The 27,587-nt window shown below is 49.9% G+C and overlaps 1 protein-coding gene across 1 annotated transcript in view; it reads left to right on the top strand.

Annotated features, from left to right (window-relative positions):
• Positions 1-1,078: 1,078 nt before the first annotated feature.
• Positions 1,079-27,587, top strand: part of BTBD16 (BTB domain containing 16) — a 37,651-nt gene continuing 11,142 nt past the window's right edge. The window contains exons 1-8 of the mRNA XM_036829256.1: positions 1,079-1,125; positions 1,811-1,884; positions 3,833-3,976; positions 7,305-7,394; positions 8,466-8,580; positions 13,411-13,480; positions 14,252-14,382; positions 21,585-21,704. Coding sequence (XP_036685151.1) covers positions 1,079-1,125; positions 1,811-1,884; positions 3,833-3,976; positions 7,305-7,394; positions 8,466-8,580; positions 13,411-13,480; positions 14,252-14,382; positions 21,585-21,704 — 791 coding nt within the window. The remainder of the gene's footprint in view (positions 1,126-1,810; positions 1,885-3,832; positions 3,977-7,304; positions 7,395-8,465; positions 8,581-13,410; positions 13,481-14,251; positions 14,383-21,584; positions 21,705-27,587) is intronic.

Here is a 27,587-nt window from a genome sequence, read left to right as displayed (position 1 = left end):
AGGACAAAGTCTGTCGTTCCATTTTGAGGCCACAGTCTGAACTCCTGACCTTAGCCAGCTCTTCCCAGATGTGTGACCCAAGCCACCAGGGGGATTGAGTCTGGCTTGGGTCAGGCCCACTGCTCCTGTGGGATAAACAACTCAAGCGCCAACCACCTTCCTGAGGCTGAGTCACTTGTAATCACCATCTCTGCTTGGAAAGGGCAGCATGTGGTCAATATTATTCTGGACACAGGCTCTCCGACCCAAGCCCTCCTGCATACACCCTGGCCCATGAGGATTTCTGGCATCACTGGAAAACAGCATGGCAAATGTGACAGTGGCTGGTGTGGTCAAGTGTCCCTTGGCTTGTTGGCTTTCTTGGGATGACTGTCTTCAAGCTGTGACTACGTGACTCCAGTTTTGTTTCATTTCCTTGCTTAGCAGGGTGAATATAGTGTTTATGGAAAAGCGTCTTATCTTTGTCATCATCCAAGCATTGATATTTATCGAGCACTTGCATGATGGCTGTGCTAGGGCTGCCGGGGTAAATAAACGCCGACTCTGTGGGACGCAGAGCCTGGTGCAGAGGGTACGTGAGGAAGCAGGTGACCAGAAGACCCTGTGGAAGGAGCTCTAACGGGTAATCCCAGGGCAGGCTGGGGAGGGCCACCAGCCCAGCCTCCCCAGAGGAAACAACAACTAAGCTTATCTGGAAGGATGAGTAGGAGCTCATCCAGTGAAAAGGTGAGCGAGCTGTGTGTCCAAGAGACTGGAAGCAAGAGGTGATGGGTTCAGGCTGTTGAAAAGGGCTGGAGCAGGGAGTGTAAAGGGATGAGATTGCAGAGACAGGCAGAAGCCTGCTAGCCATGTGAAGGAGGTTGGCTTTCCCCCGGGAGCAATGGGGAGACAAGGAAGGATTCTCCGCAGGAGAGAGGCAAGACCAGATTTGCATTTCAGGTGGCTCCTCAGGCTGCAGTGTGGGGTGTGCATCAGAGGGGACCACATGGAGGCCCGGAGACTGGCAGTGACTGGGGGCAGAAAATGGTGGCTTGGATGAAGATCATAGCAATAAGGGCAAGAATTCACCCAAGGAGAGATGGATGAATTCAAAAGGCATTTCATTAGATCTGGGCAAGAGATCAGGTGAGACAACATTCAGGATGCTGGCCTGGGCAACTGGAGGCTGGTGATGCCATTTCCTGGCAGAGGATTGGGGCTCAGTTCAGGGTAGATTCTTTTTTTTTTTTTTTTTTTTTGCCACACTGCAGGGCTTGCAGGATCTCAGTTCCCTGACCAGGAATTGAACCCAGGGCCACGGCAGTGAAAGCCCAGACTCCTAGCCACTAGACCACCAGGGAACTCCCTCAGAGTAGATTCTGTGTTTAGATTGTGGGCACACTGAGACTGGGGCATGCATGACCCTAACCACAAGTTTTGCTGAGTTAACTTTCCAGACATGCCAGGACTCTCTCTCCCTTTCTCCAGCAGTTATTTATTGAGCACCTACTATATGCTAGGCACCATTTTAAACACTCACCCAAAGAGGTGTCATTTAGGCAGCCAGATGTAGCCTCAAATACCTCCTTGGTAAGATCTACCCGCAAACTGAAAACCGGAATTAATGTTTTGAGCCGGTCATCAGACAGAGCTTACAGTTTGTCATATTGGCAGACACATAGTGACCTGAGGAAACTGTCCCAAAGGGAGAGATATGATAAGACTGCTTCATTTATGCTTTAGGGATGCTTACACTGGAATCATACATGTTGCAGATGAAGAAAAATGTCAGTATTAACGCCTGGATTTTTTGTTTGTATTTTTTCTTGAGGTTATGCATTTCACAAATTCAGAAAAATTTCCCTGAGAATTTGAAGAACAAGGCCATCCAAAGCGGGGAGGCAGGTGAGTTCTTGTCACCAATGGATTCGTCAGAATGTTGCTGACCTCAGGGGTAGCTTATGGTCTTTATGGAAGGAAACCAAACCAGAGGCCTGGTCACTAGTCTGTAAGTTCTGTTCCTGCCCACTGCACAATGTCCCACGTGTAATAGGTGACTGTAAATATTTCCCAAATGCACAATGAATGAAACTGCTTGGCAAACATATTTTCATATGCTAATGGCCATGATAAATACAGACCTACCGAGGTTAATAAATAGGCTTTGGATTGGAAGACTAAGCAGAAGCCCATCAAGCCCGGGGCAGCTGTTCTGTGTCCCTCTGGGCTTTAATCAGTCATGACTTGGATGTCCACATCTGCACTCGTCCAAGAAGACTTATCTGAGGTAGGATGAGGAGTCAGACCGGGTCTGTCCAGCTGGGAAAGGCTCACTGAGCCCCATGAGGAGCCTGGACAGGTCAGCTTCTTGATGGCGCTTTTTTGGATAAACCCCACCCCACGGTGTGACTGTCTGAGGTCAGAGCTAGCCTCCTTCCCCGGCAGAGGCTAATCGATTTCTTCTCGCCCGTCAACTCTGGTTGATGATGGGAGCGGGGAGTGAGAAGTAGTGTGAGGCCGCCTCTGGGCTCAGGAGAAAGAGTTCCAGATTGGTTGTGATGTCTGCCCTGCATTGCCCTTCTGAAAGCGGAAGGGGGCGCGGGGGACACACTTCATCGCAATTCTGCCTTTGCCTAAAATCACCATTATGGGGCAAGATTCCTTTTAATCCAGCATAGCCAGACTGTCACCTGAGGTGACCGGAGATTTGAGATGAAAACCCAGGTTCTCAACTCCCAGCACCAAACAATATCATAAAGTTGGTGAATAACGATAATAATAACAGGAGAGGAAACAGGTACCCAAAGTCATGCAGTCAAAATAATAGCAAAGCCAAGAAATACGTAGATGGGGTTAGTGAAGCTCAAGGTCCTGTCCGGCGCTGGGATTTAGGGTTTGGGGGGAATCACCCCGAGCATGGCTCCCTTCCCCCCAGCTCTGTGCTAATTCAGGGGTCCAGCCTGCAGAGCCCCCCTTGCCCATAGCCTCTCATGTCTCACCTGGCCAGGCATCCTTGGATCCTCCATCTACCTTCCTATTCAAGTCTCTTCTTTTTTTCTTACCATCTACGCCACCCCGGGTGAGACTCCCCAGCATAAAGCCCTTTACAGTTTGCAAGGAACCCTCCTCACACTGTAATCCCATTTCATGCCTGTGAGCTGGGCTTTCTGATGATCTCCATTCCCTCGAGAAAAGCAATGCTGATGAGATCTCTGCTCCCTGGTGATGGGGTTTTTTCTATGCCATTCAGGTGGGTAATAATTAGACACTAACAGCCCAGTATTTTTCAACAGGGGACCAGGTAGCAATTTTGCTCCCCAGAGGACATTTGGCAATGTCTGGAGACATTTTGGGTTGTCACAACTCCTGGGTGGGGCGGGTGATACTGGCATCCAGTGGGCGGAGGCCAGGTATGCTGCTAAACATCCTACAGCACAGGACAGACCCCTCCACAGAGAATTATCTAGCTCCAAATACGAACAGTGCCGAGGCTAGGAAACACTGCAATGGGGGAGGCAAGGTGAGGCCCCCTCCAAGAGTGTCACAGCCAGCGTCCCTGCCCCACGAAGCTTTTTCCAGTCCTCAAGTTGGAGGGCAGCTTGCGTGCCTCTGTTGGTCGGCAGCTCTGGTGGACGTTTACCGCTCTCTAAGTTACCTTGTGCCAATCGTATCCGCTTGGGAGCCAGGAAGCTCCCCGTGGCTGGCACTTTGTTCCTGAAAGGCCTAGCAAAGCCGCCTGCCCACTCGTTTGCTCGATAACGGGATGGACGGGGAGTACATGGGAGAAAGAGTGAAAGCATCTTCAGGTCGGGGTGTCGTTAAACTGTTGCTCAGCATCCTTCCCTCTCCTCAGGTGTGATTCTCGAATGCCTTGGCTTCAGATGGGAACTCCATCAGCCCCAGCTTTTTCAGTCCAAGACCTTGACCAAGCTTTACGTGATGGCCCTGGCCCGGGGCAACGCAAACCCTGAGAAGGAGCTGGAGAAGCTTCTGCCAGGTACGTTCTCACCCAGAGCAGGACCTTCAAGGGCTCTCTGGTTAGAGAGACCCCAGCTTGGCGTTTGGTTATCTGTTTGGGGACCACGGTCACTCTGGCAGTTAAGAGCAAGGCTCGTGGTGTGATCTCATTACAGGATTAACCTCAGTCTCCTCGGCTATAAAATGGGATAACGGTTCTTATTGTGTTTCATTGTGGAGGAGGTAACAGGTGTGAAGTTCTAGAATAACGCCTGGCACATAGTGAGTAGTCAGTAAATGTCAGTTCTGTTCTCATAATAACCCATTCTTGTCCACCAGCTATGATGGAGGCCCTCCCTACTTCTTTGAGAAGAGAAAGTGGGTTGTGTTGAGTCTTCTGATGGGCTTTCTAGAAAGAAGGCATAGTTCTGACATCTGTGGCTTGTTTGGCTCTAAGTCTGCTGGTTGGAGGTTTACAAGTGTACATCAATTTCAGTTTTTCTTTTCCTTTTCTTTCTCTTTTCTTAACGCCACCTCATATCCAAAAGTATTTAGGTCACGTCTTTCTTTTTCTCTTTTTTGAATCCTAATAATCCCCAGCTGCCCCTTATCTGTCCCATAAGTTCCTCTCCTGCAGCCTTGCCAACTTCTTCTCAGGTCATATAGATTGGCATTGTCTCCGGACAACTCATAAGCAGGTGCCATGGAAAATTCAAGGTCTCCCAAGCAGCCGGCATGCCAGTCAGGATGGGATTGCATTTCCAGGACGTGGCAGTAAAGCTCTGATATTCTGGAGCCAGACGGGCTGCCGGAGCCCCCGGTCGGAAGAGAGAGCCTGGCTGTCTGCCGGCATCTTCCCGGCCACAGGGCCTCTGACTCAGCCCTTCCCGGCCGAGCTGGGAGCCAAGAGCAGGCCATGGCATCCCCACAGAACTGTAACAGGCTTCACACTTATGATCTTCCTGAGCCTTTGTCCCAGTGTCTTCAGTCGTGGGACTGAGCTCTTTCTCCCATGGCCCCTGTGCCCAGATCACAGCTCTTCCTGGGCAACCAGTGAAAGGCCACTGGGGTCCAGACACTGAGTACAATGAAAATCAAGAGAATATGGAAGGGAAAAATGGAGTTGTCATGTTTTTAGTAAGTCTAGAATGGTCCCACTTAGATTTGGCCCTACTAAAACAGCTGCTCTAATCCAAGCACCCTGCTAGAGGCTGGGCCCGGCTGGCGGACATCATGTCACGTGCAGGGATGAAACCTCAGTGCCTGGGCTGTCACAGCTTCCCGGGGTCTCCCCTGCAGGCACCACCAACTGCATCAGACCCTGGGACTCGTGTCTCCAAGGCTTTCAGTGGGTACAGTCCCAGCCCTTCATGTGCCTTCGATGATGGTTTCTATACGCATCTCACAGTTATTGCTTTTCTGTTCCTGAGAACATAAGCATCATTCTCCTGGGGTTAGCAGCAGAGGAAGTTTCTGACCAAGCCCTGGAGTGGTGGCTGCTGAGGACACACAGCTCCCCTGGAGCGACCCTGTGCTGGCCACACGGGGCTGTCCTAGCCACTCACGTTCATGTTCATTCCACCCAGAGTCCAGGATCGGCTGTACCATAGCAGCATGTGTTTATTCTCTAGGAGGATCCAAAAGCAAACGACCCTCTTTTACTAAAAACAAACCACTTTGGTTTGGGGGCACCTCAGAAGCATATGATCAAATTAGCACTTTCCTATCAGATTGTGAAGTTTTACTTACAGAAACTGTCTTCCACGTACTCTGACCTAGCTGATAATATTCCTTCCTCCCTTCAAGAGATGTTCAGTACTTAACTTGTGCCAGGCATTGTGCTAGGAACTTAATGTCGGGGGGTGGGGGACAGACGAGCCCACTTGAAGTGACGATAAAGCATGAGAAATCGTGTGATACATAATGATCCTAACGATGCCTCCTGAATACCCGCTACGTGTCAGGCACTTGCCAGCATCCTCTTGTTTACTGCCCCCAGTGGGGGTGACTGACAGAATGGAGTGGGGCAGAGGGGAGGCTGTGCAGAGATCCAGGGGAGGAAAGTGAGCCAGAGCCAGGAACAGGGCCTGGCACTTAGTAGGTGCTCAATAAACACTGGCCGAATGAGAGCCTGAACAGAGCCAGGTGCTGGGAATGTGGTGAGGGAAGCCTCTATGGCCTTGTTTGCCTGAGGGAAGTGGGCCCTTTGTTCTCTTTTTTCTGCATTCTTTGTAGCTGCAAATTGTGACATACTTTGGGCTCCTGACTCATGTCACTTGCATGACCTGGCACCCTGAGCTCACTGGCCATGGAATCCATTCATCCATCGATTCGGCCAATACTTACTGAGCACCAGGGTGTGCCAGACTGTGTGGGGCCTGGGGTGGGGTGGCAGGTTCACCGTCCAGTGTGCCTGCCCGGCCGATCGTAAACCAACAGATACTCGGTGTATTGGCAGGTGGTTGGTCCAGGAGGGAACATAAAGCCAGTCTCGGGGGAGGTGGTGGTGTGGAGCTCCCTTCCATAGCAGAGGGTCAGGCGGGCCCCTGATGGGGAAGAGAGGGAGCTCCACAAATCTCCTGGGCAACAAACCACGAAGAGGCAGGTTTGGGACCTAGTGAACTGGAGACTAGTGGGAGGGTCTTGGGGCCGCTGGAGGGGCTCTGGCTTCGTGCCAAAGGCGTGGGACGCCGCTGGAGGCCTGAGGGCACCGTGTGTCGTAACTCACATTTCAGAGTAACTCTGAGTGGAGTGTGGATGGAGGCTGGCGGTGATGTGGGCTGCCCCTTCCCTTCCTCCTGGAAGCCCTGTGTGGCGGGGGTCCTTTGTCTGGAGCTCCGTGGGGCAAAGTCTCAGGGGCCGCTGGGAGGACGCCTGGGTCCCGCACTCATCCTTCCATTGATGGTCCTTGCGCTCCTGCCCGGTGCCAGGCCTGAGCTAGGTGCTCGGGGCGCAGGGATGATGGAGACCCGCCGCTGGCCCTCTCGCTGCTCACAGCCTAATGAGAGGAAGGGGGGAGGGGGGGAGGGAGGGAGAGGGGGAGGGGGCTCTGTGTCAGTGTGAGCATCAGTGTACCGGTCGCGACGGTCACAGTGGCTGTGTCAGATCATCGGGGAAGCTGGCCCAGGGGGACACGGGAACTCTCTGTACTCTTTCTGCAACTTCTTGTGAGTCTTCAACTATTTCAAAACAAATAATCATTTCAACAATGCATCCACTAAACCAACAAGCAAACAGAAATGAACAAAATGCAGCGTGATCCACGCCAAGATCAAGGCTGCGCGAGTGGTTGTGGGGCCTCACGCTGTACCTGCGCAGGTCACTGTGGCTGTCACACCCGTGTGCCCTCGTCCCGTTCCCTTCGCTAGCTCAGCTGCCCGGGAAGATGAAAGAACAACGCCCCATAAAGAAGATGATCATTTCCTTGAAGATCAATGACCCTCTGGTCACCGAAGCTGGTAATGTGCACCTGTCCTTGTATTCTGAGAGTGTCGTTGAACAAACTGCCTCTCAGATTTGAAAAACAAACAAAACACCCCAAACTGAAGGCACACGGTGTTCAGTGCCTCCTTATTAAAAATAGCTGAGCAGCACAGGGCGGAGGGGAAGGAGGCTGGCACAATGTAGGGAAATAAAAGAAGGGGGCATTCTGCTAAAGAGAGGTCCTCGTCCTTGTAAAGAGGAGAGAGGAATGCAGAGGAGGGAGGAAGAGGCAGGCTACCCAGACAGACCCAGGGAAGATGTCACTGCTTTTCTGGGCGCAGATGCCCAGGGAAGCTCTCAGGCCCACCCTTGTCCGTAGGCAGCACTGACCCGCCCCTTCCCACCAGGGCCCCTCCCTGGCTGGCTGCTGGCAGCAGAGACCTCCCCCAGGGGGCTCCCTTGGGCTCAGCCCCTCCCCATCCCATCCCGGCTGCCTAGAAACACCTATTAACAGGTGTTAACGCACCGTGCTGTCACGTGCCATCAGGAAATTATCCACATAATAATTATCCACACCAGTTGTCCTCAGAGCCCATGGGACTGCACTACAGCGCTATTGGGGATCAGGTGGAACTCGGAATAAGCTGAGTCCACGGACTAGCAAATTTATCCTGGCTCGTCCCAGGAGTCCTTAACCTTTCTGAAGACCCCAGACTCTGAGGAAAACCTGCTGTAATGATGTCATCTCCAGAGAACACAAAACACACCTCATGCACACAGCATTGGGCACACCTTGGGGTGGCCACCTCCCCGCACAGGTCACAGACCCCAGGTTAGGACAGAACCCCTGAGGCACAGACTCAGGACAGGCTCACAGAAGATTCTTTCACAGGAGCTCCATGTTCTTTAGCTTCATCCTCAACTCCTTTGTGGGGCTGGGAACCCAGGCAGCATCTGCGCCCAGGTCAGAGCTGTTGCCTTTTGTCTAATGCATCCCTGACCCCCAGCTCAGGGACACTCATCCAGCCGGGAGGGCACCTGTGCGTGAGGGATGCGGGGTTGCAGAGCCCCACGCTGACGGCTGGCCCTCGATGCTGCCTCCCCAGCCTTCGCCGTGGCCCTGAAGAATCTCTACCTGCGCGAGGTAAAGGTGAGCGTGGACGACGTGCTGGGTGTGCTGGCTGCAGCCCACATTCTTCAGTTCCGCAGCCTGTTTCAAAGGTAAGGAACCATGGCCAGGCGCGGCCAGGGCCAGCCCCAGGTGGGATCCAAAGGGGCCCCCCTGGCCCGTCTCACGGAGCATCCCTCTTCCGTGGGCTGGGACATCTGGGGTTACTTTGCATAGAACACAAGTTTGAGTCGGCCATTAATGCTTATGGAAGGTAAATGAACCAAATGGAAAAGCACTGATGGGATTAATTTTTCTAGAATATTTTGTCCCTTCTCTTGGGCTTTTTCAGGGATGTGTGCTTACTGCACTCACGTCCTGAACACAGAGGTGGTATCTTATCACTCTTCCGAGTTCCTAATTCCTGATGCAATTCAACAGAGAGGAGATTTAGGGCAGGGATGCTCTGCCTGGCTTGTTTCACCACCCTAAGCCTCAGTTTCTTCATTTGAGGGAATGAATGAATGAATAAATGAATGAACGAACATCCCATCTTAGCCCAGAGAGGACATCAGCTGCTCTGTAAAAGGCAGGGGCAGGATCTCTTCCAGGAACCTTGCAGGTTTCAACTCACTTTCTATAGAATCCATACAGCCACATTCAATCCCAGAGATTTTTCTGGGGTTGGTGCCTCATTCCTGGGGGCACCTGAAATGACTTGGGCCAGATCCTCAATCTGGAGCATCTCGAAGCCTCGTTGGGGATGCAGATGCCCCGTGAACCCAGGGACGCAGGCTTTCAGAGGCCTGGACGTGGCCACAGAAGACACGCAGAGGGGACCCGTCTTGAAAAGGCACTCCAGTGTGTCGGCCTGGCCAGACTGTGGGGTGGGGCGCTGGCTGTGAGAGATGGGAGGCCCGCCGTCACAGGCAGGGACAGGTCGTGTAGAGTCTCAGGGAGAACCAAGGAGTCTGGCCTTGACCCTGCAGGTGATGGGGTAAAGTCTGGGTTTTCCTGAGAATCCCCACTCCCCTTCCATTGTGTGTCACATGACTTCAGCTCCGCATAACCTTGTGACTGATAATCACTACTAAATCACAGCTTCTGCACGCACGCATTTCTGAGCGGCTATTTCCCGGTGCCGTGCAGGAAGATATCTCTGGCCCCAAACCTGGAAGGCCAGCTTCCCTCTTGGGGTGGGGCATCTGGCCACCTTCTGTCTGTGAGCCTCAGCTGCCCTACGGGAGGCCCAGATTCAAAGCCCCACCTTCCTTCCGGAACCGTAGCCCTGGCTTATCTGGGGTGGAACCAAGAATGGCAGATGCTTCATTTCCTTCCTCCTTCACATGCCTTGTCTTGAATGCCGGAGCAGGGAGGGCTCTGGATACTGAGCCAAGCCTATCATTCCACTGACGAACAAACCTAGGCTCGCCTGGGGCTGATGGGCCCTGCCCGAGATTCTACAGATAATTGTGGTGGGGCTGGAATCCGAGGCCGGAGCCAGGCGGGTCTGGCACACAGCTGGGCTGGGTCTCGCCTGCCTTTGAGAGGCTGATGGTACAGTTGGCAGGGGTGTGGCAGCGCAAGCCTCAGTGTGTGTGTGTGTGTGTGTGCGTGCGTGCGTGCGTGCGTGAACAGAAGTGCCCCGGGTCACTCTGATAGCATCACAAATCCAGGTGCTGGATGGGATCCCAAAGGTCATCTTGGCTGAACCCCCAGCCAGTGCAAAAATCACCCAGATGGCTGCTTGAGTCTGAATCACGCACACTTGAGGCCGCCCATCTCTAGGGGATGAAGTGTGTGCGTGCGGGTTACACAGAGGGCTGTTTGTTAGACTCATGCATCAATGTCTGCTTTGGCACAACTGGGATCATGGTTGTTGGTTGTTGCCTGCACGCACACGCACACACACACGCACACACACACACACACACAACCTCCCTAAGGGTCACGGGTCCCTCCAGGCTCACAGGGCTGAAAGGGCATTTCCTTCCATGCAGGCCTGAACTCCATCTGTGGGCAACTGCCTGGTGCCCTTAGACCTTCTGCAAGTGAAAATTCCCACCCTCCCTGAGCCCAGAAGCAAGTGGCCTGGGTGGCCCCAGGGCTTGCTTTGTGTCCTCCAGTCTGGGAAGCCCAGCCAGTGAGTCTGCCAGTGAGAAGGGGGAGCACAGGTGAAGGTGTCAGCCTCCTGGAGCACTGATTTCTGTATCCCAACTTCAAACCCAGCTAATTCTGCCCGTGCATCTCTACTGGCAAAAACCCGCTCCTAAAGAACACTGTGCCTGGTGAGGTGTGGGACCTGAACCTCGCACACAGGCCCTTTCACACCTGGTTTCTCCCTTGCTGATTGGTGAGCTCGGCTCACAGGGAGGCCAGGAGCCCCAGGAGGAGAGGAGTTTTGTCTGTACATGGCAGGTATTTCCAGAAACAGCCACAGAGGCTGGCACAGAGGAGACACTCGGGGGATGAATTTATGCTGGGAGGGCTGCTTCCTGGCAGTCTCTAGTTTCAAGGGGGGAGTGTTGGGAGGAAGCAGAGGTATCAGGCAGAAGGAGGTCATGGAAATCAAAGCAGAGGGAGCATGTGAGGAGAAGCAATCAGGGAGACTTCCAAGAGGAGGTGGCACTTGAGCTGAGCCTGAAAGGATGCCAGTTGTCAAAGGGTGAGAGAGAAGAGGACTTCAGGCAGAGGAGAGCATAGAAACTGGAACATGCTTGGCCACTAAGACCCAATGCGGCTGGAGTTGGGGAGGGGTGTGGAAAGATGAAGGGAAAGGTGGGTGGGGAAGTTAGGGTGAGTTCAGGTCATGCAGACCTCAAAGGCCATGTGAGCAGGTTCTATGTGGTTCTGCCAGCAGAGGAGAACCTGAAGCTTGGGCGGGGAGAGTGACCAGAGCCCCTCTGTGTTTTGGGCTGAGACCTTCAGGATGCGGTGGGGACGCGGGGGGCTGATGTGGGCAGGGAGACCTGTGCAGAGGCCTGGGTGAGAGAGAGGAGGGTCTGAACTAGGCAGGGGAAGTGGGAAGGGAGGGGAGGGGGCAGGTCTTCCAGGAGACGGTGAAGATGTAGAATTGACGGGACTCAGCAATCTCACCTGCCAGCATGCCTGAGAGATGACAGCAGAGTCTGGTGTTTACCCAGCACAGATTTTTCCAGTACTCAGGACAATTCCTTATAATGGGTATGATCAGTCTCACTGTGGTGAAGGGGCCATCCTAGGATCCAAGGAGGGTGGGGCGTAAAGTGCCTTAACCATGACCAGATTGTTTTTCATTCATTATTTCTTGCTTTGTTCTAGTAAAAGTTTTTGGTGGCTTAAAAGAATACATAAAATAACAGGGCACAAATTGTTCAAAAAGAAAAGAAAAGAAAAAGGAGAAAGGAAAACAAGGCTGGAGAAGCTAAAATTACATAACCAAACCTACACTCTATAACTTTTGACTGTGAGCTCCCTAGCAGCTAATATGAAAAGGGAAACCTGATCAATGACATTAGATAAAACAAAGAAACCAAAAAATGACTTGGGAGATAAAACCCTGGGTGTCTTCATCAGATGACATTGAGTGATGTGATGATCAATGTCCTCAACTATATCCACAGAGTAAATACAACGATAAATTTAATAATGTTCTTTCTTGATATTGGCAAAGTCTTCACTTCAAAATGCAACAGAGTAAAAGCTATTCTTCAGGGGTGTGGGTGTTGGTGGTAATGAGCTCCTCAGCTCTCTGCTGATCTGGCTTAATTGAAGAATACATTTTAGAATATGTGCAAGACTTACCAGATATCCTTTAAGCCTTTGTCCAAGAGCAACATGTATCTCAACTGAGTTTAGGATAACCATTGAGTAATAATGAGTTCAAGATTTTGCTTCTGTATGAGAGCTCAGTAGCTATTCTCTGGTGCCCTGTTTGATGACATGAACATGCCTTAAGAAAATTGTGCTGGAGACTAATCTCAGCTGTGACAGGTGAGTCACTGAAACTCTAACCCAGCATATCCACCCCACCACACACCCTGCCCACCCCAGCTCATCTCCTAGTCCTGCTCCCCCTCACTGCACTGCATCTGGCATCTCCTTGATGTTCCTTCAAAGTACGGCCCCTGTCCCTGCCTCAGGGCCTTTGCACATCCTGTTTCCTCTTCTTGGAATGCTGGCCTCCCAATTCCTGGTCTGAACAGTTCTTTGTTCTCCTCCTTCAAGGTTTAAATGTCACTTTTCTGATCATCCCCCCACTAGGTCAGATTCCCCCTTTTTCACATTCCTATGGCACCTTGTTCTTTGATTTTTTAACCCTTAACACAACTGTAATAATGTGGTTACACGTCTAAATGTTTATTTAACGTGTGTTGGGCCCACTGGCTTTGTTCTTTGTAACCCAAGGGCCTCGCAGGGTGCCTGGCACATAGTACCTGCTCAGTAAATAGATCTTTGATGAGTAAGTGAAGCAAGTAAATGACGCCTAGTCGTGAAAAGGACGGAGATTTTCATCAGAAACTTGCTTTTTGAATCTACTCTCATACAGAGAGGAACAGGTCTGGAAGCCCCTCTACAGCTCCGCAATGGTCTGTACAGGAAGAAGATACCTCCAGCAGGGGGGCAAGCAAATGGTCACCCTGGCTAAAATTAAAACTCAGTAAGGCACCTTTAGGTGCTTAATCTCTAAACAGTAATACTTCTCCCTGGTGCCAAGGCTACGTTGTTTCCTTCAGAATGATTTGACCTGAGGCCTCACCTCCCTCAGCCCAGGGCTCTTTGCAACAAGCCTTGCCGGTCTTGTCCTCCAGCCAAATGTCCACATCCCTAAAATAAGGCTCCTTTCCTTCCCTTCCCTGAAAGGTCTCTGCTGCCGGCGCAGAGTTGAGGGAAAACCTCTGGGGCTGCCCACTTCCCTAAAAGCAGCCTGGGGGCCTCCAGGAACAGCAGTTGTCTCTCTGCAGGTGTGTGACCACGATGATGAACGGACTCACGCCAGGCACCATCAAGAACTTCTACCTGGCCGGCTGCAAGGTGAGAGTGACCTGCACAGGGCACGTGGCACCTGGGGGGCCCTCAGGAGCACCCAGACTCTGGGATTTCACACACCAGGCCCAGCTCCAAAAAATCTGATGCCACCAACCTAACAGTGCCAAGTGAACAATCTTTAAAAATCATTTTATGTTTAAAAGAATATTTTAACACTCCAAAAGGTAGAAAAGCTTTCATCTGGGGGGCGAGGGGGTGGGGAGGGGAAAGCCAGCGTTTCTCGCCAAAACAGCAGACAACATTCCAGGACATTCTTGGTGGGGTTGAGGGAAATTCGTCCCCCCTGGGCTCAGTCAGGGTGTCAGGGTTGGCAGTAAATGATGTAATCTAACACTCTCATTATCAGAGGAGAAAACTGAGACCCAAGCAGGCGGGAGCGTCTGTGATCAGTCACAGACCTCAGTTCAGAGATTTCAGCTTGCAAGCCCTGTGGCAAACCACTTACCTAGCTGTGTGACCTCAGGCAAGAGCAGGAATCTTGGAGCCTCAGTTTTTCCCTCGGTAAAATAGGAATAATAATGAACCGACCTCATAGGGTAGCAGTGAGGATTGATTTGAATCAACCTAGTGCAGTGCCTTGAGCATAGCAAACACTCAGAAAACGTTATCTGCTGCAGTTTCTGTTGTGAAGAAGCGGTTTGAGCAGGGCTGCAGCACGGCCTTCCCGAGAGCACGCGTGTAGCATCGTCGCCTTCCAGCAGAGGGCGCTGAGAGTTCAGGGACTCCTTTCTCCATGCGCTTTTCTTGCCTTCGCAGTACAAGGAAGAGCCGCTCACCACTGCCTGCGAGAAGTGGATGGAGACGAACTTGGTCCCTCTGGTGGGGACACAGATCCACCTCCGGAAAATCCCGCAGGAGCTGCTGCACAAAGTGCTGAGGTCCCCCAGGTCAGAGCTGGCTCCCAGCGAGCTTCCCCTGGGATGGGGGGAGGGAGGTGTTAGGGGGGCCTGCACCCACACCCCTGCTGGACATGCCCAGTGTGCAGTGCTTTCTCCGTCCCAAACGTCCCTCCCTCCTGGACAGCCTGGCCTCGGGGGGGCCCAAACGTGGGTACTGTGCTCGGGCATGGGGAGGGGTGCTATTCATCAGAATAGGGACCCTCGGGGTGCCCACTGTCTCATTACCCACCTGGTAATTAATTAATTGCCTAAATAATGTTTTAAAATTCTGTCAATATTAAGACACATTCATTGTGGAAAATTTGGAAACCAGAGAAAAGGGAAAAAGGAAAAAGCTCTCACCCCGAAATCAGTTTCTTTTTTTTTTTTTTAATTTTTATTTATTTGTTTATTTATTTATTTATGGCTGTGTTGGGTCTTCGTTTCTGTGCCAGGGCTTTCTCTAGTTGCGGCAAGTGGGGGCCACTCTTCATCACGGTGCGCGGGCCTCTCACCATCGCGGCCTCTCTTGTTGCGGTGCGCAGGCTTAGTAATTGTGGCTCAAGGGCCTAGCTGCTCCGCGGCATGTGGGATCTTCCCAGACCAGGGCTTGAACCCGTGTCCCCTGCATCGGCAGGCAGATTCTCAACCACTGCACCACCAGGGAAGCCCCCGAAATCAGTTTCTATCTCCAGCCCTGAACAGCTCTAGACTCAGACATTCCACTGCCGGTATGACCTCACTGACAATTAAGGCTAAAACCCAGCTCTTGGTGCCCTGCCCTTTACTGCACCTCCCGCCCAATGTTCCTTGACGAGCTGCTCAAGCCCCTGGGAGACCACTTCATCCTCCCGCACAAGTGCAACCCGTCTCTGTGGGCCTCTGCGTGGGCACCAGCCAGAGGCCAACCTTCCAGGTGTCTCATCTGGACCAGCACAGGGCCCTCTAACTCAGGGTCTTGGTCTGCTCCTGACCCCCTTCCAATCACATCTTTAACCCAGGGGGCTTTGGCTCTGCCGATCCGGCTCCTCTGTGTTACCCACGTGGCAACCACAGGGCTTTCCTTAGACTCCGGCCAGCGCCTGGCCTTTTGGGTTATTTCCAGTGTTTCACTGATATAAATAGTACCTTCCTGACATCCTTCAACGTATGTTTATCTTCATCTCAGATTATTTTCCCACAGTGAATTCCTAGAAGTGAAATTACTAAGCCAAAAGGACTTTGTTTTTATTACTATTTTAAAAAATATTTTATTTGAAAATAATTTCAAACAAATTAGGTAACAAGAAAAGTACAAAGAATATCTCAGTACCCTTTACCCTGCTTCGTTCAATCTCTGTCCTGTTTGCTTTATCATTTGCATCTGTGTGTGTATCTATTAACACACATTTTTTAACCCTTTGAGGGCAAGTTGCGTATATCATGTTCCCTTACCCCTGAATGCTTCAATGTATATTTCCTAATAAAGAGGATTTTTCTGATATAATCCCAATGCAGTTAACAACTTCAGGAAATTTGACATTGATGTGATACCTTACACAGTGTGATGCATTGACTCGACACTGTCCTTTATAGCATCTTTTTTCCTCCAGTGCAGGATCAGGTTAGGACCACGTATTGCATTTAATTGTTGTGTCTTTGGGGGACTTTTTAAAAGGTTCTTGATACCCACTGCCAAGTTACCAAGATGATATTCCCTTTGGGTGAATTACAAACATGAAGACAAAATTCTATGAAAAATTGTAATGGTATATTAGGAAATAAATGTTTCCTCATGCATGTGTGGTGGAAAGCGTCCCAATTCCAAGAATTAGACTTGGAAAGATTTGTTCTCCTGTTGGTTTGAATTGACTCAGTAGCTTGCAATGCCCTCAGACTTACAGGGAAATGAGGTTGGTAGAACAACGTTCTGGGTTCTGGTGTTGAGGGAGACCTCTAATCTCTGTATTATCTAAGAAGACCTCAGGAACTTGGGCCCCAAGAGCAATGCCAGGCCCTGGCAGGGGGGAGCCGGGGGCTCCCAGGGTCGTTTTGCCCTGCTCTCCATGGCTTTTCCACAAGTGCAAGCTCCCCACCCTCCGTGGAGCAAAGGTTGTGCAACCCTTGAAGAAAAGATAAACATGACAGCCCTTAGACTTCTCATGACACTGTCCCTCCCTTCGAAAGACTGAGCTGTCTCACCCTGGTAACATTTAACCAAGGAAGGGAAAAAGAATGTCTGACCACAACCAGAATGTTAGCGATGGGATACGCCCTAGAAAAGGCTGGCTGGGCAGGAAAAGAGGTCAAGAACATTACGTGTCAAGCGTCTAGACTCACAAGTTTGGGGAGACATGACTGATGTGGACCCGGGGTCCTGCTCCTCTGGCCCCACCCCAGGAGCTGTCTGTCTTCACAGACAGTGCCGGGCTCCCTGGAGGGAGGGGAGAGCCTGTGGGGCCTCAGGCATGTCGTCAGCGCGTGTGCCTTGGAGGGACCAGGCCCTGGGCTCCTGGACCTCATGCTGCCGTCTTGTCTTCCGAGGTGAACTCTCCTCGCCTGGTTGATGTCCAGCTGCCTTGAAGCTGGAGGGAGGAGGGGAACAGAGGGCATGGAAAGAGGGGCCTTGGGCCACACCCAGTGCCCGGGGAGATGGTTAGAAATTTACCAGGCTCGGGCTCCTCATCTTAGTGGCTGGTGGACCTGACACCACAGACCACACCTGCTTAAGAAAGGACCTTTGAGTGAATTAACTTTTTTTAAAAAATTAATTAATTTATTTATTTATGGCTGTGTTGGGTCTTCGTTTCTGTGCGAGGGCTTTCTCTAGTTGTGGCAAGCGGGGGCCACTCTTCATCGCGGTGCGCGGGCCTCTCACTGTCGCGGCCTCTCTTGTTGCGGAGCACAGGCTCCAGACGCGCAGGCTCAGTAATTGTGGCTCACGGGCCCAGCTGCTCCGTGGCATGTGGGATCTTCCCAGACCAGGGCTCGAACCCGCGTCCCCTACATTGGCAGGCAGACTCTCAACCACTGCGCCACCAGGGAAGCCCTGAATTAACTTTTACTGAGCGCTTCTGGGTGTGTGCTGTGCTGTGTGCACTGTCCCTTTTAATCCCCACAGTGCTGTGAGGTAGGTACAATTATTGTCCCTAAGATAAGAGCAATGATAAAAGACAGGGCTAGGCTCGAACTCAGGGCTCCGGGCTCCAAGGTCCAGGTCCCACCCTCACTGCTGCACCGTCTCCTCATTTGTAACAGAGGCCAGGTTTCCCAGCAAACAGAACTCAGCGAGTGCTGGGTTGTCCGGGGAAGTCACATGGCCCCAGGGCATCTGTGTGGAAAGGCCAGCCCGGGGTCAGGGATGGAGAGTCCCTCAGCCCCCACTTAGCGTAGACTGTGAGGCATCCCTCGCTCGTGGGCGTGGTGTTTGGGTCTCTAAGCCTTGTCGGAACAACATCTGTCTCAGCAGGTGCTTCAACTTCAAGGCCATTTACCTTCCCCATCCGAAGTCCCTTTGACTTCATCTTCCTTTGGGTTTTCTTTCCATCTTGTAAATGACCTGTGGTAAAACACACAGTTTCCCTGACCTCCTGGGCCTCTGGTTTTCAGTCAGTTTTCTCCTTAAAGGTCACCACTCAGTGACCCTGTTTCACTCATTCTAATATTATGAAAACTTCATTCTGAATTCTGTTTTTCTGGAAGCCAAGCTCCTTGTAGACTTAGGAGAATGGAGGACTCAGAGGGCTGTCTAGTTCTACCTGCACGAAAGGCTGCCCTGCAGCCCGGGGGGCACGTGTCCCACCACCCCCAGGCTTCCTGTCTATGATGCAAAGAGTCTCGAGGGCTCAGGAATTCCCTGAGAAAAGCCACCGTGTCCTCCACGGCATTTGGAACACCACTGGGCAGCCCTCTCAAACAGTATTTCCTGCAGCTAATGCTTCTCTGGCTAATAATAACAATACCTATCAATTATGAAGCACTTGGGGTATACGGAACACGCTGAGTGGGTTTTCAGGTCTAATTCTTACAGCAACCCAGGGAGGTATTCCTTGTGTTTTCCCCTGCGGAATGGAGATTATAGGATGTGAAAGGATTGCTTCTGCCACGCAGCAAGAGGGTTGGGAATTGAACCCAGGTCTGAGTGGCCTCGATGCCCGTGGTCATTACCAGCCCACTGGTGTGCTCTGCTCCAAGCTTTCTTATTCCTTATTGATGGTCAAGATCAATAAGGACATGGAAGGTCATATTTTTGATTATAAAAAAAAGTTACAAAGGTAGGAGGATAATGCAAAACACAATTGGACCCACCTCCCCAAATGAACAGATGGTAGCATTTTGTCGTAAGTTAAGAAATAAAACATGACCAAGAAAGCAGAAGTCAGCTGTGTGCTCCGCCCAACCCCCCGCCCAGCCCTATTCCCCTTCCTTCCTCTTGGCCTCCCTCCCTCCCTAAAGTGGAGGATTTGTGTGAATCCAGTCCATGAGATTTTATTCTTGTTACATACATGTACATGCAAAAATAATGCACAGTCTCGTTTTGCAAAGGTTTAAATTTCAAATCAACTTTCTCATAGTGATTGCAGTGATTGTGACTTCCTGCAACTTACTTTGTTCACTAACATCACGCGATGTGTTCTCGCCGTATTGATATGTATGTACCTAATTAGCATCTTAAATTTTAATTGTTGTACAGGGCTCTGATGAATGAATAGACAACAGTATTTTCATTCCCTTCCTAATGGCCTTTTGTTTTATTTTGCTTCATTTTTGCGATGACAATCAGAGCTGCAGTGGACATCCTTGTTCATATTTTCTTGTTCACTTGGGCACGGCTTTCTCTGTGGTCTGTGTTCAAAAGGAGATCTTTATTGTTTATACACAGTTTTCTCAATAAAGATAGAGGACAATGTCTTGTTAAAGGCATTTTTACACCAGTTACATCCCAGTGGCTACTTGTGAGCCCCAATAAACACATGTAGAACAGCCCAGATGTTCGCCTGTGTTGGAGGGAAGTTTAGGATCTCTCTGAGTTCCATCTTGATTCAGATCATCAGAGCTCTTAGGTAAATGAAAATATGTTTGAATGTCCTCAGCGTGATTATTTCCTGTAGGAACTCATACTTTAGGGTACTAATACTTGGCCTAAAGACAGAGGGCTTTATTTCAATAATTACCCTTCATCATAAAAGTAAAACCAGGGTTCTGATTCATGGAGCTCCCAATTACTCCCCTTGTGTTGGTAAGCTCCTCTTTGGTAAGATCTCAAAGAACCTTCTGGGCTTGAGGACCTCAAGCGTGGGTTCTGCACCAGAAGACACGTAGCTCCCCAGCCCAGCAGTTGAAGAGTTCCTTGTGGGGACATCATACCAAGTGGTTCTGTGACGTCTCCCCTCTTGGCTCACTGTTATTGCCCAGACAGTGACAAATTTGGTCACTGTCTGGCCAGAGTCAACGCCCACGCATTGTAGGTGCCTAAAAAAAATAAGAGGAAAGAGACCGTTCTACTGTGTCCAGAAATAGCGAGAGGGGCAGGAGGGTGACATTCCCATTGCTCTTTGAGTCACGGTTTAGCTTGGCTTCCACCCACCGTGACCACTAAAGTGGTGGTTGAAGAGGCTGTGATATATTTTGAAGCCAGGGTGCATCTCCGTGGTCAGAGACAGAAAATATCAATGGGTTTAAGAAACATTGAAATGACTCAGAGAACCAAGTCATCGGTGGCTCTTAGAGGACCTGTTTGGGAAACATCCTTTACAGAGCTGATTCCGTGGAGAGCAGCCCCCACTCCTCCTCATCCCTTCTTCCTTGATGAGATGTCTCCTGCTGCTGCAGGCACAGTGTGGGCTCTGGAGCCAGGACCCAGACCTCTCGGTGGGCCACTCGGAGCCCTGCCACCCAGGAGTCAGAGCTGCTGCCCCCCTGAGCCCATTACTGTGCCCAGGCACTGCTCTATGTGTGGTCAGCTCAATAATGGTCCCCCAAAGATGTCGACATCCCAAGCCCTGGAACCTGCGAATACGTTAGGTTGCACGGCAAAGGGGAATTGAGTTTTCAGATGGAACTAAGGTTGCTAATTGAATGAGCTTGGCATGGGGAGGTTATCTTGGATAATCCTTGTGGGCCCAATGTAATCACAGGATTCTTCAATGTGGGAGAGGCAAGAGGAAGAGTCAGAACCAGAGAGAGGTTTGAAGATGGTGTGCCGCTGGCTCAAAGATGAAGGAAGGGGCCACAAGCCAAGAGATGCCAGTGGCTTCTAGAAGCTGGAAAAGGCAAAGAAATGATTCTCCCCTAGACCCTCAGGAAGGAGCACGGCCCTGCCCACACCTTGATGTTAGCCCAGTGAGATCCATTTTATACTTAGGACTTCTGGAACAATAAGATAGTAAATTTGTGTTGTTTTAAGCCACTCGGTTTGTGGCAATTTGTTACAGCAGCAATAGAAAAATCATATGACGTGTCACCTCACATAGCCGTCACAGTATCCTCTGAGCAACTGCTATAATCACTATGTTACAGATGAGGGTATTGCAGCTGCAGGGCCAGTAAGCAGCCTGCAGGAGGTTCCACAGCCAGTTTGGGGCAGAACTGACCCCTGCCCAGGTCTGACCTCAGAATTATGTGACTTTGGATAAGTTATTCACATTTCAGCCCTCAATCAGGGCCAGCACTGGAATATGACCAGTGAGGCACTCACCTCAGGTGCAAAATTTAAGGGGCATGAAAAACCTCAGTCATTGAGATAAAATGTATTTTAATGCAATATTTTACAGTGAGAATTAATGCAAAAAAAAACCCATGATGAACAAAACATTAAATTTTTAAATAAACGTAGGGTCAGTCCAATTTCCACATCTATAAAAGTAAGGAATATATCCCAACTGCAGGGTTGCTGTGTGGAATTAAATTTTAAAAGTGCGGAAACGCCTTGGGAACACTGTCTCCTAGTAGGAGCTCATTCAGTGATGGCCATTGTTTAACAGCAGCACAGCCAGTGGGTGAAAACACAGGCTCTGGTGGCGACAGGTGACTTGAGGTTCACGGTCCAGCCATGCAGGTTACCAGCTGAGTGACCCTGAGCAAGTCACTCGATATCTCTGTATGTGAGTGCACCTACAGACTCAGGGTGGTATCGCCTCCTTCCTAAACTCACTTTTAATTTTTCAGTTTTTTACACACAGTGTGGTTTTGGCTGTTCCTAAAATTACTTCTCAATCTTTTATTTTGGCCAGGTTGTTTACTTTTAGCGAGTTTCACCTTCTGAAAACACTTCTTTTGTGGGTCTACTTGCAACTAAACAACAAAGCTCAGACAATTCCGATGTACGAAACTGTGCTCTCATTTTTTAGCAGGTAACGTGACTTAGTGTTGATTGATGAATAGTACATACACTATTTGTTTGCTCATAATATCATGGGGGAAAGCATCAGTGATATTATTTTTCATAGCATTATTCAGAGTGCATAAAATGCAGTTTTCTTATGGGATCTAAGATTATGGGATAACTTTGAACCACTAGATTACTTGAAAAAGTGAATAATAGGTGTTATAATATGAGATAGTCATGTGCCTTTGAGCACGTGTTCTGTGTCCAGTAAAAGACCTGATGCAAAAGGTATGCTTTTTATTCAGGAAAATTACCATACCGTACTGGCCTTAAAAATTTCATACTTAAAATGTACCTAAATCAGCCCAGATCATTCTCATTTATATTTCACTAGTTAGCATATAACGTTCTGAATTTTCTGGACAAATGAAAAAGCATTTGAATGTACAAAGATTTCATAGCACTAATCCAGTCTCTTAGAATCTCTAAATTTATAAATTCTAAAAGTTATATATCTCAACATTTAAGTGAAAAATAACAATTACAGTATAAGAATGGGCACCATTTAATTATGCTTACTAAATGCAATAATTCTGATAAACACTTTCTATTTGTAATCTCATTTAATCTACCTAGTACTCAGGGGCTGGTTTTATTATTCCCATTTTACAGGTGAGGAAATTGAAGTAGAGATGAATACCTTGTCAGAGATCATACAAGTGATAAGGGATGGAGCCTGACTTGAACCCAGACCTGCCAAATCCCAAGACGCTTTGCTGCCCATTCCTGGGATGGCAGGGAGGGTTCCTCTCTTGTGCCCGCTGCAGCTGGTTCAGTCGTGAATCCCTGGGCATGGTGTCTAGAAAGATCCTGAGGCTGCCTCTAGGTTCAGTGTTGTTGTTAGCCAGTTACTTCTAAAATTGCCTGGCAGTGCATCTTCTTCCCCTCCCCGTGTCCTCCTCTGCCTGTGTTTTCTGTCTGTTCAACCCCACTGGCAATGTCAGCTGTGGCAGCCTGGGACTGGGGGACAGAGTGGGGTTGAGGGTGAAAACAGTAATCCATCTGGTGTCTCTTTAGCTTCTATTAAAACTTTGTAAATACACTCGCATCATCCAAGCTGGTTGCAGAGTGTGATGGCCCTGTAGCCAAAGACAGTACCAGGAGGATCTGCCCTAGATGGGCAGGCTTACCTTCATGATCAGATTTACGTTCTGTCCCCATATCAGCAGGGACGGGGGCTTCCAAGCAAGATAAGGTGCATTCAAGGAAGTCAAGAGATTCCTTTTCTTTTGCACATGTGAGTTTAACGGATAAACACATCTTCCACATGTTCATCAGCACATCAACCTGTTTAAGCCAACTTTCGCTTGCATTGTTCTGAAGCAGTTAATCCTTTTCTGGAACATCTGTGCACCATGTCAAGTAAAGAGCCCCTTTTTCCTGTCTCGTTATTTGGGGAAAGCAATGTTCATTGCCAGAATGACATGTCCTTGCTTAGTTTCTATATAATTTGCTTTGAACCCAAATGTCTTAGATCCGCCCTCTCCCACTCTTTTAATAGCCCAAGAGACACTTTTTCTGTTGAGTCATGCACACCAGGAAAAGTCGCTGTTTGGCACCAGGTTAGCCCTCCTACTGGAAATGTCTAGAACTGGGAGATAGGAAATGAGCTAGAATGGGGGTGATTCATTGGAACTGTGTTTTTACTGTGAGAGAAACAAGTGGGAGTGAGAGAGCGAAGGCGTGTGGCCCTGAAAGCAGGGTTTCCTGGGGCTGCCTGAGCTGGGGTCTCCAAGGCTCCTCCCATCCTCGGGTGTTTCTTACCATCATAGCTTCTGCATTACTCCTGAATCGACGTTGATTCCATTTTGACCCCAAACCTCAGCCCTCCACACGCATTTCCCCAAGCCCCCATGAGCCTGCAAGGTTTCCCTTGTTGGAAACCATTCGTGTGTCTCCAAATGGTCTCACTGCCCAACCTGAGCAGCTGGGATGGTGTCCTCTACCTGGAGCCGTGTTCTCTGAGTCCTGCCCTGCGTCCCTCCTTCCCTCACTCCCTCTCCCTCCCTCCAGCAGGCTTGGTGTCCCCTTGGGAGAAAAGATGAGACAGTCTGGAACTCAGATGCTCTTCCCCTCCGTGGTCACCCAGGCTCACCCCCGACTTTGAGGTCCGTGGTCCATTTTTAGGATTGCGGGTGGTTCGCCTCCCGTCCCAGCTCACTCTTCTGCCCCAGAACAGTGGCACCCATAAGGTGCTCCCTGGTCAATGGCCTCCACCTCCCAAGTGCTTGTCCCCTGAGTCCCTGAGGGACTCCTTAGCTGAGGGATCAGCACTTGCTGCCCCAGCTCCCCTGACCCCAGCCTGCTCTGCCTCCTCTTCTCAGTCCATCCACGGCGGGGCCTCCCCAGGAGCCTTGCCAACCAGGCCCTTACGAACACCTTGGTGGGTGCATACGTTCTGTCTCCCTGGGTACGTCGTGAGCAGCTTGTAGGAAGGGTTTACGATCCTTTATTGCATCCTCAGCTCACCTGGCACCGTGCTGAGCATATAACAGCTTATGGAATGATGAAATTCCATCAACCATTTCTATAGAGCTGGGTTGCCCCAGCTGAGAAATGGGTCTTGCCATGCTAATGCCAAATTCAGAGAACTCCATGTCTGTGGCAGCTCGAAATAGGAGGGATGGCAGACAAGTTTCCATTTTTACTGATGGGTAGGGCCTGTTTGGTGGGCTAGACTAGGAAGAGATCTAAGGCTTTCTAGAGGCTCAGTGAGAAATAATGTCTCGATAGTTAGGCGATGCCTAACCTAGACATGGGAGGGGGCAGCGGTGGTGCCCAGGCTCTGTGTTGGCCTGAGGATCCCTGGGGCTGAGCCTCAGAGTTGCTGGCCTGAGGGCTTGGGCTGCAAGAAGGCATCTCTGCTCCAGTGGTGGAAGGGGTGGAAGTGGTGGAAGTGTGGGAAGTCACGGTCAGCCCGGGCCGGAACTGAGTCACCAGAGGAGCTGAGCTCCACAGTTCAGTGAAGACAGAGGGAACAGCTAGTCAAGGAAGTTTCCACAGCCACTGACAGGGACATTCCAGGAGCATTAGAAGGTGGGGCAGATGAGCAGACCCTGGGAGACAGTACACAGTCTTGGGTATGAGAACCAAGGAAGTTGGCTGTTTGGCCCAATTTTTAAAGTTTCATCTGTTGATGAAATAATTGAAATGACAGAGTGTGGTTTATAAGGTATCTCCCAGGTGGGGGAACAGAGGTCAGAGTGGACCATCACAATATGGGGACCTCCAAAATGGGATTGTGCTTTCATAATGTGGCAGCAGCGCGACAAGCTGCCGGAATGTTAGACCGGCCAGGAATGAGGCTGAGCTGCAGCTCTGGGTGTGGCCTTGGCTGGCCCAGCATCCAAAAAGGAGGGTTTAGAGCAGCAATTGAGTAAAATAGATCAGATACTCCTTTTCTCAGCTGTCTTAGCAACGTCTTGAGCTAGGAGGGAAGGTATTTGAACAGTTAACTCCTTCAGCACCGCTGTACCTGCAAGTAAAGACATATGTCCAAGCCTTTTCTTCTCATCTGTGTTCTTTTATTCATTGATTTCTTTTTTCATTCATTCAACAAATAGTTATTGAACATATGCTCTATGCCAGGGGCACCGATGGACAGTGAAAGGGGCAGTTTCTCTGCCTAGCTCCATGTTTAAGAACATCTTCAAAGCTTATTTTCATTGTTGTCTAAATACATCAATACAGAAAGGGAACATGCATGTGTGTATACACACACACACACACACACACACACACACACACACACACACCTCAGCACCCACAGCCTGTTTTCCTGGCAGTGGTTAATTTAGAAATACAAATAGGCTGTCCAGAACATTTCCTTGTAAGAAAAACAAAAAATGTAAGCAAAACCATTGCCTTCATCCGTCCAGAGAGGAAGTGATCATTTCGTTCCACTTAGCAGTCTGAGAAGTCCAGGGGGGCTGTAAAAATTCATCAATTGGAGAAGAGCCAGAGACAGGCAAATTTTCCACTTTTTTTTAAAGTTTTTTTTTTTGATATGGACCATTTTAAAAGTCTTTATTGAATTTGGTACAATATTGCTTCTGTTTTTTATGTTTTGTTTTTTTGGCCCCAAGGCATGTGGGATCTTAGCTCCCCGACCAGGGATCGAACCTGCAACCCCTGCATTGGAAGGCGGAGTCTTACCCACTGGACTGCCAGGGAAGTTCTGGCACTTTTTTTTAAAGTACATTTTTCATCAAAATATAAAATACATACAGCAAAGTGCACAAACCTTAAGTGAACAGCTCAATGAATTTCCACAAAGTGCACACATCTGTGTAACCAGCACCCAGACCAAGAAACAGAACCTGACCGGCCCCCTGCTGTGCCTTATTTCGGTCACTACCTCTCGCACACCAAGGTGAATGGGTATCCTGGCTTCTTTTACTGTGGAGATGTCTTGGCTCCTTCTGAATTTTAAATAGATTCTTATGGCATAGACTTTTAAAGGTCTGGATTTTTTCACTCAACAGTATGTCTGTAAAATCCATGCAGGGATGGTAAGGGGCTTACTTGGGAGCCTTTTGCAAATTGGTGGTGGAGCTGGGTGGACCTGGGGCTCCTAGATCTTCAGACACATCCTTTTACTTTGAGGTCTTTGAGTTAAGGGCAAGTCATGACCTGTAATTCTAGTCCTTAGCTGATTTGTTAATCCCTAAATGGGTCCCTTTCAGACACTGCAAAGGTGGATTCCAGCAACCTCACCAGAAAGAGGTCATTGAAAGCAGTCAGTGAATCCAGTTTCCATACCATCCCAACTATTAGATTTCCCTGACCTCTGAAGCAGAGTCTCCTCCCTCCTATGCCCCGTCCAAATCTGACCCAGCTTTTACGGAGCTGGCCAAGGACTCCTCCAGGAAGCCTTCCTAGATCCCACCTGTGCACTGGACAGATTCCTTCTCTGAGCTTCTTGGAGAGAGAACAAGAGCATGTGCCGGCTGTGTGGGTGAGCCCCGGCCCGACAAACCCAGCACCACCTTCCCATATATAAAATGAGGGGCGCCTCCGAGGAGAGCGGCCCGGCCATGCCCTGCACTCCGAGCGTCCCAGCCCACAGGTGTCTGAAGGAAATGCACTGCGATGCTGTGTGCCAGGGCGGGCACACAGCATGTGTCTCTTGTGATTAATGGATGGCATTTGCAGATATAACCACGGAGTCATCGTGAAACGGGGCACCCCTGGTGTGACAACTCTGATCTCTTTACCAGAACATTCATTTTGAAGTAGTCCATGAGTCATGGACATGAGGGTGGCTCAGTTGTTCTCTGTCAGAATCTCTCCACCAAGCCCTGTGCAGGGAGGTTGATATATTTCTTTTGTGTTTGTGTTTCTTGCCGTTTTCACTTCTTCTCTGTCTCTGACCAGCAGTGCTCCCATCCCCCTTAGCTTGGCTCCCTGGAAGCTGAATCTCCCTCTTCTCAAGGTCCCTAAATATTATTGATTCCTATTCCTTACTACCTTTGCACTTCCCTCATGTGGCTTCTTGGCTTTTCACCCAAATTGGGTGGCCCCAAGACGTCTTCTTCAACGGTACGAGTGGAGACTTTGGAGGAACACAAGGAATATGAGTGTCTGGATGCAGGAGGCTCTTGCAAAGGGCAGGTAGCATCATCATTACACGGAATTTCTAGACCCAGTTCTGCCTTTGGGCAAAGGTCAGGACCATCTTCATCTTCATAGTCAAGATGACACTGACTGGGTCTTGACAAATGACCCAGAGGACTTGGCCTGACAAATAATCGTGGTAACAACAGACAGGACCCCGTGAGCATAAGAAAACTGGCATAGGATAGCCTGGTCTGTGCATGTATGTGTGTGTGTGTGGTGTGTCTGTGCG

Source organism: Balaenoptera musculus, chromosome 16, assembly GCF_009873245.2.
Source record: "Balaenoptera musculus isolate JJ_BM4_2016_0621 chromosome 16, mBalMus1.pri.v3, whole genome shotgun sequence".
NCBI lineage: Eukaryota > Metazoa > Chordata > Mammalia > Artiodactyla > Balaenopteridae > Balaenoptera > Balaenoptera musculus.
This window is presented reverse-complemented; position numbering and strand designations above follow the sequence as displayed.